Here is a 16,766-nt window from a genome sequence, read left to right as displayed (position 1 = left end):
AAGTACATCATCAAAATCCTGATGCTGTCAAGAAAATTCTCAACCAGCAAAAGCAGAAACTGTAGAAAGTAAATTATTCTATTTCCCAGTTAATAAACCAATATTTATTTAAATGAATGTCCATCTACTGTTCTGTGATGAATTCTTACCACAGTCATTGTTGTGTAAAATCCATCAGGTAGATTTGCTGCCATCATCCTCTTTGCTGATAAGCATGTATAGGGCCTATTTATTCTGATATGGTAGAGGAAAACCTCTAGGAGTGCAACAATTATCTGAAACGCCACACTGTTTATTGCATAACAACAGCTAGGTACAATGTAACCAAGTTACATTGGAATGATAGGTATGGGAAATGACAATGTTAGGTTTTATTTCTTCAAGATCCAAAGCTTGTTCCCTTATCCTAGGCAATGTCACATACTGGTATCTGGTGGTGTTTAATGCATCCCTCAGCATTAACCCTTACACAGTGATGTAACATTAACAACAGTTCATGAGGCCAATATATAAAAAGGCAAAAAAAGATTGTTTTTGTTTTTGGCAATGTTATTTATTGATCACGTCACATCAGACGTTACAGTTTGCACCCTAGACTTTACAAGCCTGAGTGTGCTTTAATTGTTATTTACTGAGCTGCAGTTCATTTGCCGATTACCAATCGAGTACGTCATTCACTTTCAACCAGTCCCAGTCGCTGACATGACGCTTACAAGGCGATTTTATTGAGACCTTGAATACGCAGTGACAGAATGAGCTTTACTGTACTGTGAAGCCTTTACCTTTGCGATTTTTTTTAACAGTCTGGCTTGTTTTCCTTTTCTCTCGGGGAATGATGTCATTTAAAATAGCAGCCCTTCACATCACTGCCATCCAGGGATCCTGCAACTGCGCGTAGGGGGTGGTGAAAAAGGTCAAACGTTTGCTTTGAAAGCAGAGGAAATATGGATCGAGTTGCTGATTGCGTTATGAGCAATGAAGCAAGGAATGAATGGAAGAGTAACTCTACAGAAGACGAATGTAATCTGTTCAAGACCTGCTTGGTTTGCAAATTGGAGTTTACAAATCGTGAGCCCAGATTGCTGCCTTGTCTCCATTCGTTCTGTAGAGATTGTGTGCCGACTCGGAACCGCAGCTTCTGCCCCAGCCCTACCACCTCAGCCTACCAGGAGAGGAGCAGCGAAGAAGGTAACGAGTTAAAGACAACCGGTGTTAACTCTAGGGAGTCCTATGAGATATACCCACACCTGCCCGCCCATGTTCAGAGATGTGTAAATAAGGTTCAGTTTTACTTGATCATCTGTTTTCGATTTTTCACGGAAATGAGTAGGTTTATACCGAGACAAACTTATACTTCAAAACGGATTTGACTTTGCACAGTAGCTTGTAATTTGAATAAACTAAAAACATTGGTGTTAAACCGTTTGTGTTATCTATGTCATATGCAATGATCCTTATTGCAGACAGTGCTTTAATATAATTTATTATTCATATTGCAAACTTTTTTTCTGGCCTTGAATGAAATGGCAATGCCACTAGGGCTTCGCACCTGCTCAGCGAGATCTTCCTGATCAAAGATAAATTCAAGAATTTCGTTCATGCTTATCATACCATCTACATGGTTCAAGCCAGTTACGTTTAAGAATACTTTTTGAACAAGTGATTTGCATACACGAAAAACTAGAATAAACTGAACAGAATGTCATTACATGTCTCTGGGTGAATCTACACATTTGAAATGTTACACTAAAATTTGTCTCCGGGGGTAAAATTTGGTCAAAAATGCTTGAGCTCTAAGAAATCATATTATTATAAACATGGAAGAAAACTTATTGCTTGCAATCAGATTTGTTAAAGCTTCCAATTTTTTTAGATCTTGTTCCCTCTTACGTAATGGGGTCAGGGTGGATTCAGAATAAAACAGCCTTGACTATAGATTGTTATATCCAAGTGTATATTCCAGTTCTAAATTAGAATGCATGTAACAATAAAGGATGGCATAAAAGGTTACTGTGAATACATCATCTAGTAAAGTGACTCATGAGATTTAATATGTTCATCAACAGAATTGTGCAAGGGTATGATTACAGTGAATTTTTAAATAATGAATATAAATAACCTAAGTGGGAATTGAGAAAAAAAAAAATTCCATTGCAGTACATTATGTTTCCAAATGACCAACATGGCAATGTGGAATTTTTAAAGTAAGCTGTTTCAAGAACTGGTGCACTGGAACTCCCAAGTGAAAAGATAACGCCTCCCTGAAGCTTCTGAGAAAAGCATGTAAAAATAGGTGTAATTTATTTATTAAAAGATATGTACTTGTTTGACTATGAAGTAGTCAATAGGTACATGACTGACCTACTTATTTTGTAACAGTAAACAAACTAATACAACTTTTGAGGGAGGAAAAGTCAGCTTAAATTATTATATGGGTATTTAGTGCATGTCATGAGACAGTGTAAAACAAAGCATAGCTATTTAACCCTGTAACCATACTCCTGTTTCAATAAGATCATGGCCAATCTGACTGTTGTCTCCATTTCACTTTCCTGAATGTCTCCCAAACTCTTGACTCCCTTATAAATCAAAGATTTGTCTAACTCAGCCTTGAACATATACAATGATGCAGTCTCCATTGCTGTCTGTGAAAATTAGTTCCAACTATTTATGATTCTTTGAGAAAAGAAAGTCATCCTTACCTTGCTCTTGATTTTATCATCATCATGATCATTGGTGGTCTATCACAAAGTTAACTCTCTTCCACTCTCAGGGTGAGTCCATAGGTGGCTGTACAGACTGATGTGGCTACTGCTGCCTCAGTTGGGGCAGAAGGCGATTGTGGGTGAGGTGCTTTGTGGCAGTGCGCTCCTTTTGTTGTTCTTGTCTCCAGGTACTCGATGCCTTCCTAGATTCTCCACCTCCACTTTGGACAGTTTTGGGTCAATGATTCCCAGATGTTTGTGGGAATTCCGCACTTAGTCAGTGAGGCCTTGAGGGTATCACTGAAGCGCTTCCTCTGTCCACCTGGGGTTTACCTGCCATTTCAAAGCTGGGATTAGAGCACCTGCAGGCAGTCTCTTGTGTTGGTCATGCAGGCGATGTGCCCAGGACATCATCAAAGCCAATCAAGGGTGGGCAATGCCTGGATACTTGGGATGTTGGCCTGTTTGATGACAGTGCTGTTGGTGTGTCTTCTTTTCCCCAGCGGATTCACAGGATCTTGTGCAGACAGTACTGTTACAGTGCCTTGAGGTGTTTGCTGTAGACCGTCCACATCTCATAGCCACATAGTAGGGTGGGAACCACCACAGCTCCATAAACCAAGATCTTGGTGTCAGATCTGATGTTGTTGTCCTCGAACACCCTTTTCCGCAGACAGCCAAAGGCTGTGCTAGCACACTGGAAGCAGTGCTGGATCTCTTCACCGATGGTACACTCCCAAGGTATTGGAAGTGGTCAGTGTTCTCTAAGGCCTCCTTGTGGACCTTGATGATTGGTGGTTTACTCCACAATGCCAGGCCAGGTTTGTGGAGGACTTTCATCTTGTAGATGTTCAGGGTGAGACCTATGCTCTCATATGCCTCTGTAAAGATGCGGATGATGTCTGGAGTACATCCTCTGAGATTGCACATATGCAAGCATCCTCTTCTTACTGCAGCTCAGTGACACAGATTTAGGGTGACTTTGGTTTTGGCTTAAAGGCAGCAGAGATTCAATAATTTCCAGCAGGTTGTGTAAGTTAGCTGCACTTCAACGGGGAACTTGTCGATGGTGAGGTGAAGCATTGCAGTGAGGTAGATCGTGTTAGGGCAATGACGCAGCCCGGTTTAACACCGGTTCAAATGGGGAATGTGCCAGAGTTAGAGTCATTTGTCATTTCTACAACTTCCGTATCATCATGGAACAGGCAAAGGATGGTGACAAACTTCATGGTGCATCCAAAGTGGAGAATGATGCTCCCAAAGTGCTTCCCGACCGACAATGTCAAAGGCCTTTGTAAGGTTGAAGAAGGACATGTACAAGGGTAGATTCTTTTCTCTGCATTTCTGCTGCAGCTCTCATGCACTAAAAATCATGTCTATTGTGCCCCTCCTTAGTTGAAAGCCACACTGCAATTCTGGGACGAGACTGTTGAGGATGACCTTGGCGATGACTTTTCCAACAGTTGACAACAGGGGGGTGGGAATTCCCCTGTAGTTACCATAATTTGAATTATTCCCTTTTTTAAAAATTCTCCTTTCAGATAAGGAGGTCAAGGGCATGTAACTGCAGCAGGAGCTCTTTGTGTATATCATGGTTGTCAGCCATTCACTGGGCCTCCAGTGCTTTCTCTACCCATCACCTGTTCTTTAGTTATGGGTTTGTTGTTGGGCCTTTGCCTTCAGTTGCCTGAAGGCCTGCCTTCTCTCTTCTGAGTGCAGTTGTTATTTTACACCTTGAAATGCCACATGCTTCTAGCTTAATCATTCTTGGACCTCCTGATTATTCTCATCAAGCCAGTCTTGGTGTTTCCTAGTTGAGTGGTTGACTGAGTTTTTGCAGGCATTGATGATGGTATTCAGAGGCTTGTGGGATCCTGTGACTAGGTGTCACTGAGGGTCACTAGCTTTGTGGAGAGGAGTTGATTGTGTGAGGCTGTGTTTTCTGGACCTTTGAGCGTGTTAATGTTGAATTTTTGTAGCACTGCTTCTTTCTCTCCTGCAGTGGGGCTATATTTTGATTGTGGCTTGGATCAGGCATTGATCTGTCCAGCAGTCATTGGCTCCTGTCATGGCCCAAGTGATCTTAACATCTTTCTGATCCCTCACTCTGACGACGTAGTCAAGAAAGTGCCAGTGTTTGGAGCACAGGTGTTGTCTTATATTTGTCCCTTTGGCAGAACAGCATGTTGGTGATAAGGAGGTTCACAGCATTTGGTTTGGTGAAGGGCACCATGAGAGTTTTGATTCCTTACCCCCTCTTTTCTGATTACGTTGCCTGAAAGATTTGCACTTTTGCTGACTCTGGTATTGAAGTTGCTGAGGATGATTAGTTTGTAGGGACCCATGGTAGAGATTGGTCACCGCTGGAGTAGAATTGCTCTTTTTCCTCAGTTGCTTGATCAAGTGTTGGTGCATATGCAATGAATACTGTGACATACTACTTCCAAGCAAGGATGAATCGGAATGTCATGAGGAGTTCCCTTATTCCACAGGTGGAGTCTTTGAGTTGGTCCACCAACCTTATTTTAATTTGCATCGTTCGCAAGAAAGTGTTTGTAGTTCAGAGTTAAGGATCAGCTTTTCATGCATTCAGGTTTTCTGAGCTGTCTGCTACAACTTTATTAATTTAGCATATTTAACATAATAAAACCTTTCAAGGCTCTTCGAGCATTACAAAACAAAATATAACATCAAGCATATAAGGAGACATGTAGATGGATGACCAAAAGCTTGGTCAAAGATGTGTGTTTTTAATAAGTGTCTTAAAGAGCACTATTTCAAGGGACAGAGATATTCTACATCATGCATAACAGAATTGAATAGCAAAAGTACAAATCTGCTCATCAATCACTGGACTAACACAAACGGAACAACCCATTTTGATTTATTGGATTCTAACAGTGACATGAATTGTGTACAATGAATCATACAGTTTTTATTTTGAATGCTTATTGATTTTTATGAATAATTATTCAAATGGGACTTTGAAACCTCAAATGGCAGTCTAAAAGGATTTACTCACTATGCAGATTGAAGATGTATAAAATGCCATCAATGATATAAAAATTAGTTGCTGGAAATTCTCTGTCATCTGCACTTCTGCTGTGCCATTTGTGCCTTTTTTAAATAGAGGCTGTTTAAGATTGTTTAAATGTCGATTCTTTTTATGGTTTCGGTCATCCTCAGAATGGCTGTCTCATTTAAATTTTGTAAACCTGGAGTGTTTCAGTCTGTACTTGCACTGTAACCACTGTGGTGTTTTGCTTGCTGGTTCATTGACAGCCTTCAGTCATTTTGCACAAGTATGATGTCTGAGGATCTTTGGTGAATTTCTGCAGTGCATCTTTTGGTAATGCACACTGCTGCGACTGAGTGTCGGTGCTGTAGGGAGTGAATGCTTGTGGATGTAGTGCCAATCAAGTGGGCTGCTTTATCCTGGATAATGTCAAGCTTCTTGAGTGTTATTGGGGCTGCACTCATCCAGGCAAGTAGGGAGTATTCCATCACACTCTTGACTTGTGCCTTGTAAATTGTGGACAGGCATTGAGAAATCAGGAGCTACTCGCTGCAGTATTCTGACCTGCTCTTGTAGCAACCGTGTTTATGTGGTAAGTCCAGTTGAGTTTCTGGTCAATGATAACCCCCAGGATGTTTGATAGTGGGGGATTCAGTGATGGTAACACCATTGAAAGTCAAGGGGCATTGGTTAGATTGTCTGTTATTGGTGATGGTCATAGACTGGCATTTGTGTGGTGCAAATGTTACTTGCCACTTGTCAGTCCAAGCCTGGATATTATCCAGATCTTGCTGCATTTGAACGTAGATTGCTTCAGTATCTGAGAAGTTGCAAATGGTGCTGAACATTCTGTGCAATCATTGGCGAACATCTCCACTTCTGACCTTATGATGGCGGGACGGTCACTGATGAAACAGCTGAAGATAGTTGGGCCTAGGACACTACTCCGAGGTACTCCTGCAGAGGTGTCCTGGAGCTGAGATGACTGACCTACAACAACCACAACAATCTTCCTATGAGTCAGGTATGTCTCCAACCACCAGAGGGTTTGCCCCATAATAGCATTGATTCCAGTTTTGCTTGTGCTCGTGTCACTCTCTCCTTCAATGTTCACAAGTTTAATTTCATATTTATTAAAATATATTGAGCTGTAAATTACTGTCAAAATCATGAGGCTAGCAACATAGTTTGTATGCAGATGTCACAGCAACTTCAGATGAAGGAAGACGTAAGGTTAATGGCAGAATCTGAAAAGTTGTCGGATATATAGTGACAACTGCTTTTGCAAAAATGGCATTTTTTTGTCTGTCTTAAAATTGATAGGCATTGGAACACAGGAAGTTGCTGTATTTGTATGGTTGTTACAAATTAAAAGCACATCAGATAGTTGTCTTTTCCATTTCAATCTCTTTCATAAAAGTGTTAATTGTTATAAATGCACTTCACTTTTATTTTTAATAATGTCAAGTACTAGGAGGGCATAGTTTTAAGGTGAGCAGGGAAAAGTTTAAAGGACATGCATGAGGAAAAGTTTTTTAGACAGGATGGTAGGTGCCTGTCATGCACAGGAGATGATAGAAGCAGATAATCTACGTTTAAGAGACATTTAGACACCTGAACAGATAGGGAATAGAGGGATATTGAGCATGTACTGGCAGTTAGGATTAGTTTAGAATAGCATCATGGTTGGCACAGATATGGTGGGTCGAAAGACTTGTTCTTGTAGTGTACTGTTCAATGACTATCCACTTATCCATGACTCCTAATTTTATATACTCCTATCAGGTCACCCTTCAGCCTCTGACTCTTTTGAACAATCCAAGTTTGTTCAAATTCTCTTATAGCTAACTCACTGTAATCCAGGCAACATCCTGGTAAACCTCTTTTGCACCCTCTTCAAAGCCTCCACATCCTTCCTGTAGGAGAAAGTGAGGACTGCAGATGCTGGAGATCAGAGCTGAAAAATGTGTTGCTGGAAAAGCCCGAAGAAGGGCATGCCCGAAACGTCAATTTTGCTGCCTGACCTGTGCTTTTCCAGCAACACATTTTTCACATCCTTCCTGTAGTGTGGCAGATAGCACTGCACGTAACACTTCAAATATGGCCTAACTATACAGCTGCAACATGACTTGCCAACTTCTATACTCAATACTCTAATTTAAATTTAATATCACTTGGGGACTTAAGTTTTGAAGGATTGTAGAAAATGGATTTAATTCACATTTAGTGGAAATATCTGAAGTGGGTTCTTTAAGTCAATTGTTGAAAGTTCATTGTGGACATTGGAGATTTTGTATAACAAGACTTTCTAGAATTTACTGCCACTGGGTCTGAGTCCTAGAACTGTCTCCTTAATGGTAATCTAAGTCTACGTTAGCACATGAATTGCAGCAGTTCAAGAAGGCAGCTCGCCACTACCTTCTCATGGGCAATGAGAAGAAAGCGACACCAATAAATGCTGGCCCACATTCCACGCATTAATTTTTTTTAAATCTCATGGCTAGGGATAACTGCCTTCTGGGCAGTTCTGAAATGACTGGCATGAGGAGGTTCTATTTGTATTTGATTCAGTTGAAGGGAAGCCTGCTTGGAAGTAACTGAGTTGCAGAGAAACCTGCTAATAACAAGCTGCCCACCTGATGACCGTCATTTCTGCAATAAAGACTTCTGTTCTTAAACATATCAAGGTTGCATTTCCTGAGCACACTGTCTGCAAGAGTTCACATGCAATCTTGCATGATTAATGATGACCATACCCGTCAGAACATTCCATGCTTTATTTATGAAATTTCTTTCTTGGACAATCAACAATTTATTTTCATGAACAAACCTGTTTCATAAATAATTGTTTAAAAAAACTGACATGGATAAGGTATTTAATTGGTCATCTTGGTATCTGCACCTTCTGTTGTGACTCATGGAGTATTTGAACTAGAATGGTGTGGCACTCTTCTATCCTCTGTTCTAACGATCTTCCTGGAATGTTAAATTAACACGTATGAAGCTTCATCCCTTCAGGTTTTTATTCTTGCTTATTCCATAATAGAATTAAGTTTAAATCTATGTTTAGTTTATATTTTTCCTTTCTCTTTAGTCCTATTATCCTTTCCCTCTCTTTATTTCTCTTTTCTTGACCCTGATTTTAAATTCACCTACTTAAATACCTTTCTTCCCCTCAGTTCTTGAAATCCTCAATCTGATTGGTTAAGGAGATACACAATTGCTTGAGAGGCCTCAGAGGTTCTGTTTCTATTGCTGTCCCATTATCAAAGTTTCTACTTAAAGTTGAAATTAGGAAGCACGTATTCTACACAAGAAGTCATGGAAATCTGGAAGCCCCTTCCCTAAAAGGCTGAGAGCACTGGGTCAATTGAAAATGTCAAAATTAAAATCCACAGATTTGTAGGGACTATTTCCCTCCTGTGTGTGTGTGTATATATATATATATATATATATACACTCTCTTCTTTCTGCTCACAGATGCTGCCAGATTTTCTGATTTTCTCCAGTACTTTTCTGTTTTTAATTCAGGCCTCCAGCATCCACAATTCTTTTATTTTGTTTTAACTTTGGGATTATTCCTTTTCTACTGGATTGTCATTTGCAGAAATCGTTTTTTTTTGTATCTACCCAATGAAATTCCTTTATCTTAGACTGCTCAAATAGATCACTCTTCAACTAACTAAACTCCCGAGAATGAAAACAAAATGTATACAACCTATCTTTATTATTTAACTCTCTAAGCTTTTGAATCATTCTGGTTTCTGTGCTGTACTTCGTACAAGGGAAAGATATGTATTTTTTTGGTAGAGATTTGAGACCCAAACCTCTGCAGATTTGCTTCTTCCTCACCTTTTCTGTATCCAACCCCCATGATATCAAGGCTAACGTTTCATTAGCTATTTTGATTGTCTGTTGTACTTCAAGGAAAGAAGAAAATATTGCAAAAAATTAAGTTGTCATCCTGTTAAAACTTTAAAATCAGGAACAGAAGATGCCTTTTACCCACACTAGAAAATAAGTGTGTAAAAGAAAGATCATGGTTCTTTTGCTGAAAAATGGTTCTGTGTGGTCAGCTGATGTTTGTACCTTTCCCTAATTCGGCGAACTGAAAGTATAAGCAACTGTTTGTCTGTCTGTAAAGTGTTTCATAGCCAACTGAATCTTTGGATGAAAAACAAAGTTGACATCACCTGCATTTTCAACAGGGATCAGAATTGAGGGTCTGAGCTGATCATCCCATTTGCAGTCTAAGATTAGATTAGCTCATTTAATACTGTATTGAAACTTGGTCCTTTCTGGTTCATATGTACCAAATGTGTATTGATCTAAGTAGCCTTTCCCCAGACAGTGTTTAGATTATTTAAAAATAAATTGAGCGAAATGCCAGTTTGGTACATGGTTTGCTTAAAGATCTTTTCTGTTGAAAGAATGATCATATTTTTGGGATCCATATGTTGTATCCTTCTCAAACTTTTCCCACTCCCACCTATTATCTTTTCTGCCAATGGTATCCTTACACCATGTGACTCTACAGTGATTAACATGTTTGCAAATCTTTTAAGATGGAATACAAAATCTGTTGAGATGGAATACAAAATAGACCAGTAATTATCTTTCCTCTAATTCTCTCTCATTCCTTTTGGACATGTGCCTGTTTAATACATGGAGTAGAAAATCACCTTTTATACTGCACCAATTTTTAGCTCTTTTACAGAAGGAATGCAAGTGTTTGGAGCTCAATTTAACCTAGATTGTAAGACCTAGCTCAATTACAATCTTAGACTGTTTGAGAGAGCTAATCTAAACATTTACCAGTCCTGAATAGTTACAAGACACATTCAAGGAACAAATGTTTCTAGATTTTTTATTATCATAAGCACAGAATAAATAATTAATAAAAGCAATGTTTTTTTTGGTGGATCCCCTTCAGGATGCGAGTTTGTGACACTAGTTGACTGGGCACAGCTCTCCTGTTCTGTTGGCTGAAGTTCTTCTGTGTTTGGTCTTCCTTCTAGTGCAAGATTCTAAGAGGTCTTACTGGGGTGGATGTTGAGAAGATGTTCCCACTAGTAGGGGAATTTTCAAAACTAGGGGACAAGGTTTTAAATGAGTTTCTCCTTCTTTGTAATTCCTTTGCAAAGGAATTGCTTCTCTGAAATATCTGGAGTTCTCTACCCCAGACAACAGAGGAGGTTAGATCAGCAACAGTCACAAAATAGCAATAAAACCATAAACCAACTGCCTTACTTTTGTCCGAGGGCATATGATTTTCTTCCTGACAAAATATGTTCTCCATCCAACCACACTCAATCAGAATATAATTTAATTCCCCACTTGGCTTAATCAAGTCAGAATTATTAACGATTGCAAAGTAATTCCATTCTGCAGGACATTGGTGGAGAACGTATGTCTTCAAAAGTACTTTATCAATATTTTAGGAATATCTGACTACAGTTATAACCTATAGTAGAGCCAATGTTATTTGGAATAATAAATTCATATTTAGAAAAAAAATTCTTGCATTTTCCAAACACTGCATTTAAAATAATCTTGCACTTTTTGTTAAGTAATTAAAAATATTGTGGCATTTTGCTGTAAAGTCTTGACCTGAAAGTGACTGTCCAGCATGAAGATTTTGCAAGGCAAAAAGTGACACCTGCCAATGTGGTGGGCACATGGGAGAAAGAGAGAGAGAGAGAGAGAGAGAGCAGTTCACAGCAACAAATGTTAACAAAGTGCTAAATGGGGAAGCTTTCTAGTTTTTGTTTCTTTATTTAAAATTATTCAAAGTGTGGTTATTTTTAATAATATTGGTTAGGACACTTCTTTTATTGAACACCTCTAGAGATACATTGAAAGTTTTTCTATACTTTATTTTCTTCCATGGAAATGCATCCAGGTAATTATTTCTTCACTGCTATAAGTGTTTTAAAAAATTGTACATAATCACATTTAAGAAAGCATAGTTTACTTTTTGTTCCAATGCTTTGAAACCTTTCAAAGTGAGATAAGGATGAGAAGTGATTGACGAATGAACATATTAACAAAAAAAAAACAATTTGGTCAACAGAAGAGTTTTCTCTAAAAAGGGTTGTAAAATTTATGTAAATTTGATTATATCTTCATGATCAAATCCAGTTTTAACAGAACGATCTTTAGTTTTGTAATTGATTCCTGAAGTTGAGACAGTCTTGGACCGAAATAAACATTATAAATTATCGACCTTTATTGTATTTTTAAAGTGAATTATATCATTATTAGAACATTGAATTGTTTTGAATCATTAGTTTTCAGCACCTGAATGCTCTCAGCTCAAGAGTAGCACATCATCCTTTTGCTGTGTGTCTGCAATGTATTTTAACACAACTTTATATCCGTACACTGCATTTTTCTGGATCTTTTTCCACATGGATTTTTTTTCTTTAAATTGATTCTAATTAAGATTGCCAAGGTTGTGGATTGAGTATTTCTTTGCTATGTTCCTGCTCTCTTGTTGACAATCTCCTCTTCATTTGTCACATCATCAATTTTGAGCTATTTTAGTTTATAGTTTCCCATGAGAATCATTAGAATTGGTGACTTTTGTTTTTAGTTGCCATTTTCTCCCCAAAATCTCCTCAAGGAAATAATTTTGCTGAAATTATTACCTGCATGAAATCTATGAAGACCAATTTGATCCAATTAAATTTTTTGCTTTTCTGTTCCTTAAATAAAAAGCTTTCATTTTCCCTTGCATTACTAGGGGACTAATATATCAAGTGAACACGAGATGCTGGAGATCAGAGTCAAGAGTGTAGTGCTGGAAAAGCACAGCAGGTCAGACAGCATTCAAGAAGCAGGAGAATCGACGTTTCGGGCAAGAGCCCTTCATCAGGCTCTTGCCCGAAAGGTTGATTCTCCTGCTCCTCAGATGCTGCCTGACCTGCTGTGCTTTTCCAGCACCACACTCTCGACTAAAAAATCAAATTGAATCTGAGTTGAGAAGTGCCTCCTTGAATTGTAATGTGTCACCACAAATCAAATCAAAGCTCCTTCATTCATTGTCTTGTACCAGTGGAATTCGTAGGCAATGTTAGAGATTTTGAGATCTAATGGATTGAAATTAGTAATTGGTGAAAGGTAGTTTTGAAGAATCTGAAAATGAAAAGCTTATATAAGGCACTTGATTAGGAAATGAAGACACATGTCTCTGCTGGCCACATCTGAGGGAGATGCACCTAACCCCAGCTCCTCAAAAACCGGGTTAGGGAGCTGGAGCTGGAGCTGGATGAATTACAGATCATCTGGGAGGCTGAGGGGAAAATTGAGAGGATGTGCAGGGAGTTGGTCGTTCCTCAGGCGCAGGATAAGGACAGCTGGGTTACATAAGGGAACTGACAGACAAAGCATGGATCCTCTGTGGCTGTTCCCCTCAGCAATAAGTATACCATTTTGGATACTGCTGGTGGGGACAGCCTACCAGGTGAAAGCCATGGTTGTCCGGTCTCTGGCAATGAACCTGGCACTGTGGCTCAGAAGGGAAGGGGGGAGGATAGAAAAGCGCTAGTAGTAGGGGACTCAATAGTTAGACGGATTGACAGGAGATTTTGTGGTCAGGAACAGGACTCCCAGAAGGTATGTTGTCTCCCCGGTGGCAGGATCCAGGATGTCACTGATTGGGTTTACAAGATTCTGAAGGGGGAGGGTGAGCAGCCAGAAATCGTGGTACATATTGACACCAGTGACACAGATAGGAAAGGGATTGAGGATCTGAAAAGTGACTACAGAGTGCTAGGTTGGAAGCTGAAGAGCAGGATGAGTAGAGTAGTGTTATCAGGTTTGCTACTGCTGCCATGAGATAGTGAGGTGAGGAACAGGCAGAGAGTGTAGCTTAACATGTGGATGCGCAGCTGATGCAGGGGGGAGGGCTTCAGACCGTAGACTATTGGGATGCCTTCTAGAAAAGGTGGGATCTGTACATGAAGGAGATTTGCTCGTGTGGTTCGGGAGGGTTTAAACTAGTTTGGTGGGGGGGAGTGGGGGTTGGGAACCAGAGCTATATATCTGAGAGGGTGGTTAGTTGTAGATGGGGCAGTGACATGGTATAGTGAATCTATCAGGGGGGTTTTTCATGTGATAAAACAAAGGGATCGATTAAAGTGTGTCTGCTTTAATGCAAAGAGTGTCAGACATAAGAGGGATGAACTTAGAACATGGATCAGTACTTGGGACTATGATGTTGTGACCGTATCGGAGATGTGGGTTTTACAGGGGCAGGAATGGTTGCTAGATGTTCCAAGGTTTAGAACATCTAAAAAGAACGGGGGAGAAAGAGGAGGGGGTGTAGCATTGCTAATCCGAGAGTACGTCACAGCTACAGAAACAAAGGTTGTCAAGAAAGGTTTGTCTACTGAGTCAGTATGGGTGGAAGTTAGAAACAGCAAGGGAACAGCCACCTCATTGGGGGTTTCTACAGATGCCCTAATATCATTAGGGAGATCGAAGAACTCAGAACTCATAGGCTGGCAGATTTTGGAAAAGTGCAGATGTAGCAGGATTGTTGTTATGGGTGACTTCAACTTTCCCAATATTGACTGGAACCTCCCTAGTGCAGATGGTTTGGATGAAGCCATTTTTATCAGGTGTGTTCAGGGCGGCTTCCTTACTCAGTATGTAGACAGGCCGACGAGGGGAGAGGCCATTTTGGATTTGGTGCTCGGCAATGAGCCAGGACAGGTGACAGATCTCGCAGTGGGAGAACACTTTGGTGACAGTGACCACAACTGCGTCACATTTACCATAGCCATGGAGAGGGAAAGGAACAGTTACCATGGGAAGATATTTAATTAGAGAAAAGGAAATTATGACACTATCAGACAGGAATTGGGAAGTACAGATTGGGAGCAATTGTTCCACGGAGAGGGCACGACAGACATGTGGAAACTATTTAAGGAGCACTTGTTGCGAGTGATGCATAAATTTGTTCCTCTGAGACAGGCAAGATGGGGTGAGATTAAGGAGCCTTAATGTCAAAAGGAAGAAGGCAGCTTATGTAAGGTGGAGGAAGCAAGGATCTAGCACAGCTTTAGAGGACTACAGGCTTACTAGAAGGAGCTCAAAAATGGACTGAGGAGAGCCAGGAGGGGGAACTAAAAAGACTTGGCAGGAAGGATTATGGAGAACCCAAAGGCATATTATTCACACGTGAGGAATAAGAGAATGATCAGGGAGAAGGTAGGGCCGGTCAGGGATAGTGTAGGGGAACTTACGCATGGAGACTGAGCAGATGGGGAAGCCCTAAATGAGTTTTTTTGCTTCGGCTTTCACAAAGGAAAGAGGCCTTGTTGTGAATGAGAATTTTGAGGAGCAGGAAAACAGGCTTGAACAGATCGAAATTGAGGAAGTTAATGTGCTGGGAAGTTTGGCAGTCCCCAGGGCCAGACCAGATTTATCCTTGGTTGCTCCGGGAAGCAAGAAAGGAAGTTGCTAAGCCACTGGCAAAGATCTTTGCTTTCTCACTCTCCATGGGAGTCATACCGGAGGATTGGAGGGAGGTGAATGTTGTTCCACTTTTCAAGAAGGGTAATGGGGAAATCCCTGGCAATTACAGACCAGCCAGTCTTATGTCTGAGGTCAGCAAGGTTTTGGAAATTCTGAGGGTTGGATTTATGACTATTTGGAAAAGCATAGCTTAGTTAAAAGCAGTCAGCCTGGCTTTGTGAGGGGCAGGTCATGCCTCACATCTTATTGAGTTCTTTGAGGAGGTGACGAGACAGGTTGAGCAGTGGATGCGGTTAATGTGGACTTCAGCAAGGCATTTGATAAGGTTCTGCATGGTAGGCTCATTCATAAAGTCAGAGGTTGGGGATATAGGGATATCTGAATTCAGAATTGGTTGGCTGACAGAAGGCAGAGAGTGGTTGTAGATAGAAAGTATTCTGCCTGGCGGTCAGTGGTGAATGGCGTCTCAGAGGGCTCTGTTCTTGGGCCTCTACTTTGTAGTTTTTATAAATGACTTGGATGAGGAGGTTGTGGGGTGGGTTAGTAAATTTGCTGATGACACAAAGATTGGAGGTGCCGTTTATTGTATCGAGGGCCGTTGCAGGCTGCAGTGTGACATTGACAAGATGCAGAGCTGGGCTGAGAAATGGCAGATGGAGTTCAACCTGGATAAGTGCGAAATGTATGCATTTTGGAAGGTCAAACTCGAATGCTGAATATAGGATTAAAGACAGGATTCTTGGCAGTGTGGAGGAACAGGAGAATCTTGGTGTTCAAGTGCACAGATTCCACAAAGTTGCCACCCAAGTGGATAGGGCTGTTAAGAAAGCATATGGTGTTTTGGCTTTCATTAACAGGAGGATCCAGTTTAAGAGCCATGAGGTTTTGCTGCAGCTCTACAAAACCCTGTGAGACCACACTTAGAATATTGTGTCCATTTCTGGTCACCTTATTATCGGAAAGGTACAGAGGCTTTGGAGAGGGTGCAAAGAAGGTTTACCAGGATACTGCCTGGACTGGAGGGCTTGTCTTACAAAGAGAGGTTGACTAAGCTTGGACTTTTCTCTCTGGAGAGAAGGAGGAAGAGAGGTGACCTGATTGAGGTGTACAAGGTGATGAGAGGCATGGATAAAGTCAATAGACAATAGACAATAAGTGCAGGAAGGCCATTCTGCCCTTCAAGCCTGCACCACCGTTCAATATGATCATGGCTGATCATCCTTAATGAGTATCCTGTTCCTGCCTTATCTCCATAACCCTTGATTCCACAATCTTTGAGAGCTCTATCCAACTCTTTCTTAAATGAATCCAGAGACTGGGCCTCCATTGCCCTCTGGGGCAGAGCATTCCACACAGCCACCACTCTCTGGGTGAAGAAGTTTCTCCTCATCTCTGTCCTAAATGGTCTACCCCATATTTTTAAGCTGTGTCCTCTGGTTCAGCACTCACCCATCAGCGGAAACATGTTTCCTGCCTCCAGAGTGTCCAAACCTTTAATAATCTTATATGTCTCAATCAGATCCCCTCACAGTCTTCTAAACTCAAGGGTATACAAGCCAAGT

At 40.6% G+C, this 16,766-nt stretch overlaps 1 protein-coding gene across 1 annotated transcript in view; it reads left to right on the top strand.

Annotated features, from left to right (window-relative positions):
- Positions 1-643: 643 nt before the first annotated feature.
- Positions 644-16,766, top strand: part of trim66 (tripartite motif containing 66) — a 230,461-nt gene continuing 214,338 nt past the window's right edge. Inside the window, exon 1 of the mRNA XM_043705850.1 lies at positions 644-1,188. Within this exon, the coding sequence (XP_043561785.1) occupies positions 945-1,188 (244 nt within the window). The 5' untranslated portion in view covers positions 644-944. The remainder of the gene's footprint in view (positions 1,189-16,766) is intronic.

The sequence above is a fragment of the Chiloscyllium plagiosum genome, chromosome 16 (assembly GCF_004010195.1).
Source record: "Chiloscyllium plagiosum isolate BGI_BamShark_2017 chromosome 16, ASM401019v2, whole genome shotgun sequence".
Lineage (NCBI taxonomy): Eukaryota > Metazoa > Chordata > Chondrichthyes > Orectolobiformes > Hemiscylliidae > Chiloscyllium > Chiloscyllium plagiosum.
The sequence above is the reverse complement of the archived record's forward strand: the minus strand, read 5'-3'. Positions and strand labels throughout refer to the sequence as shown.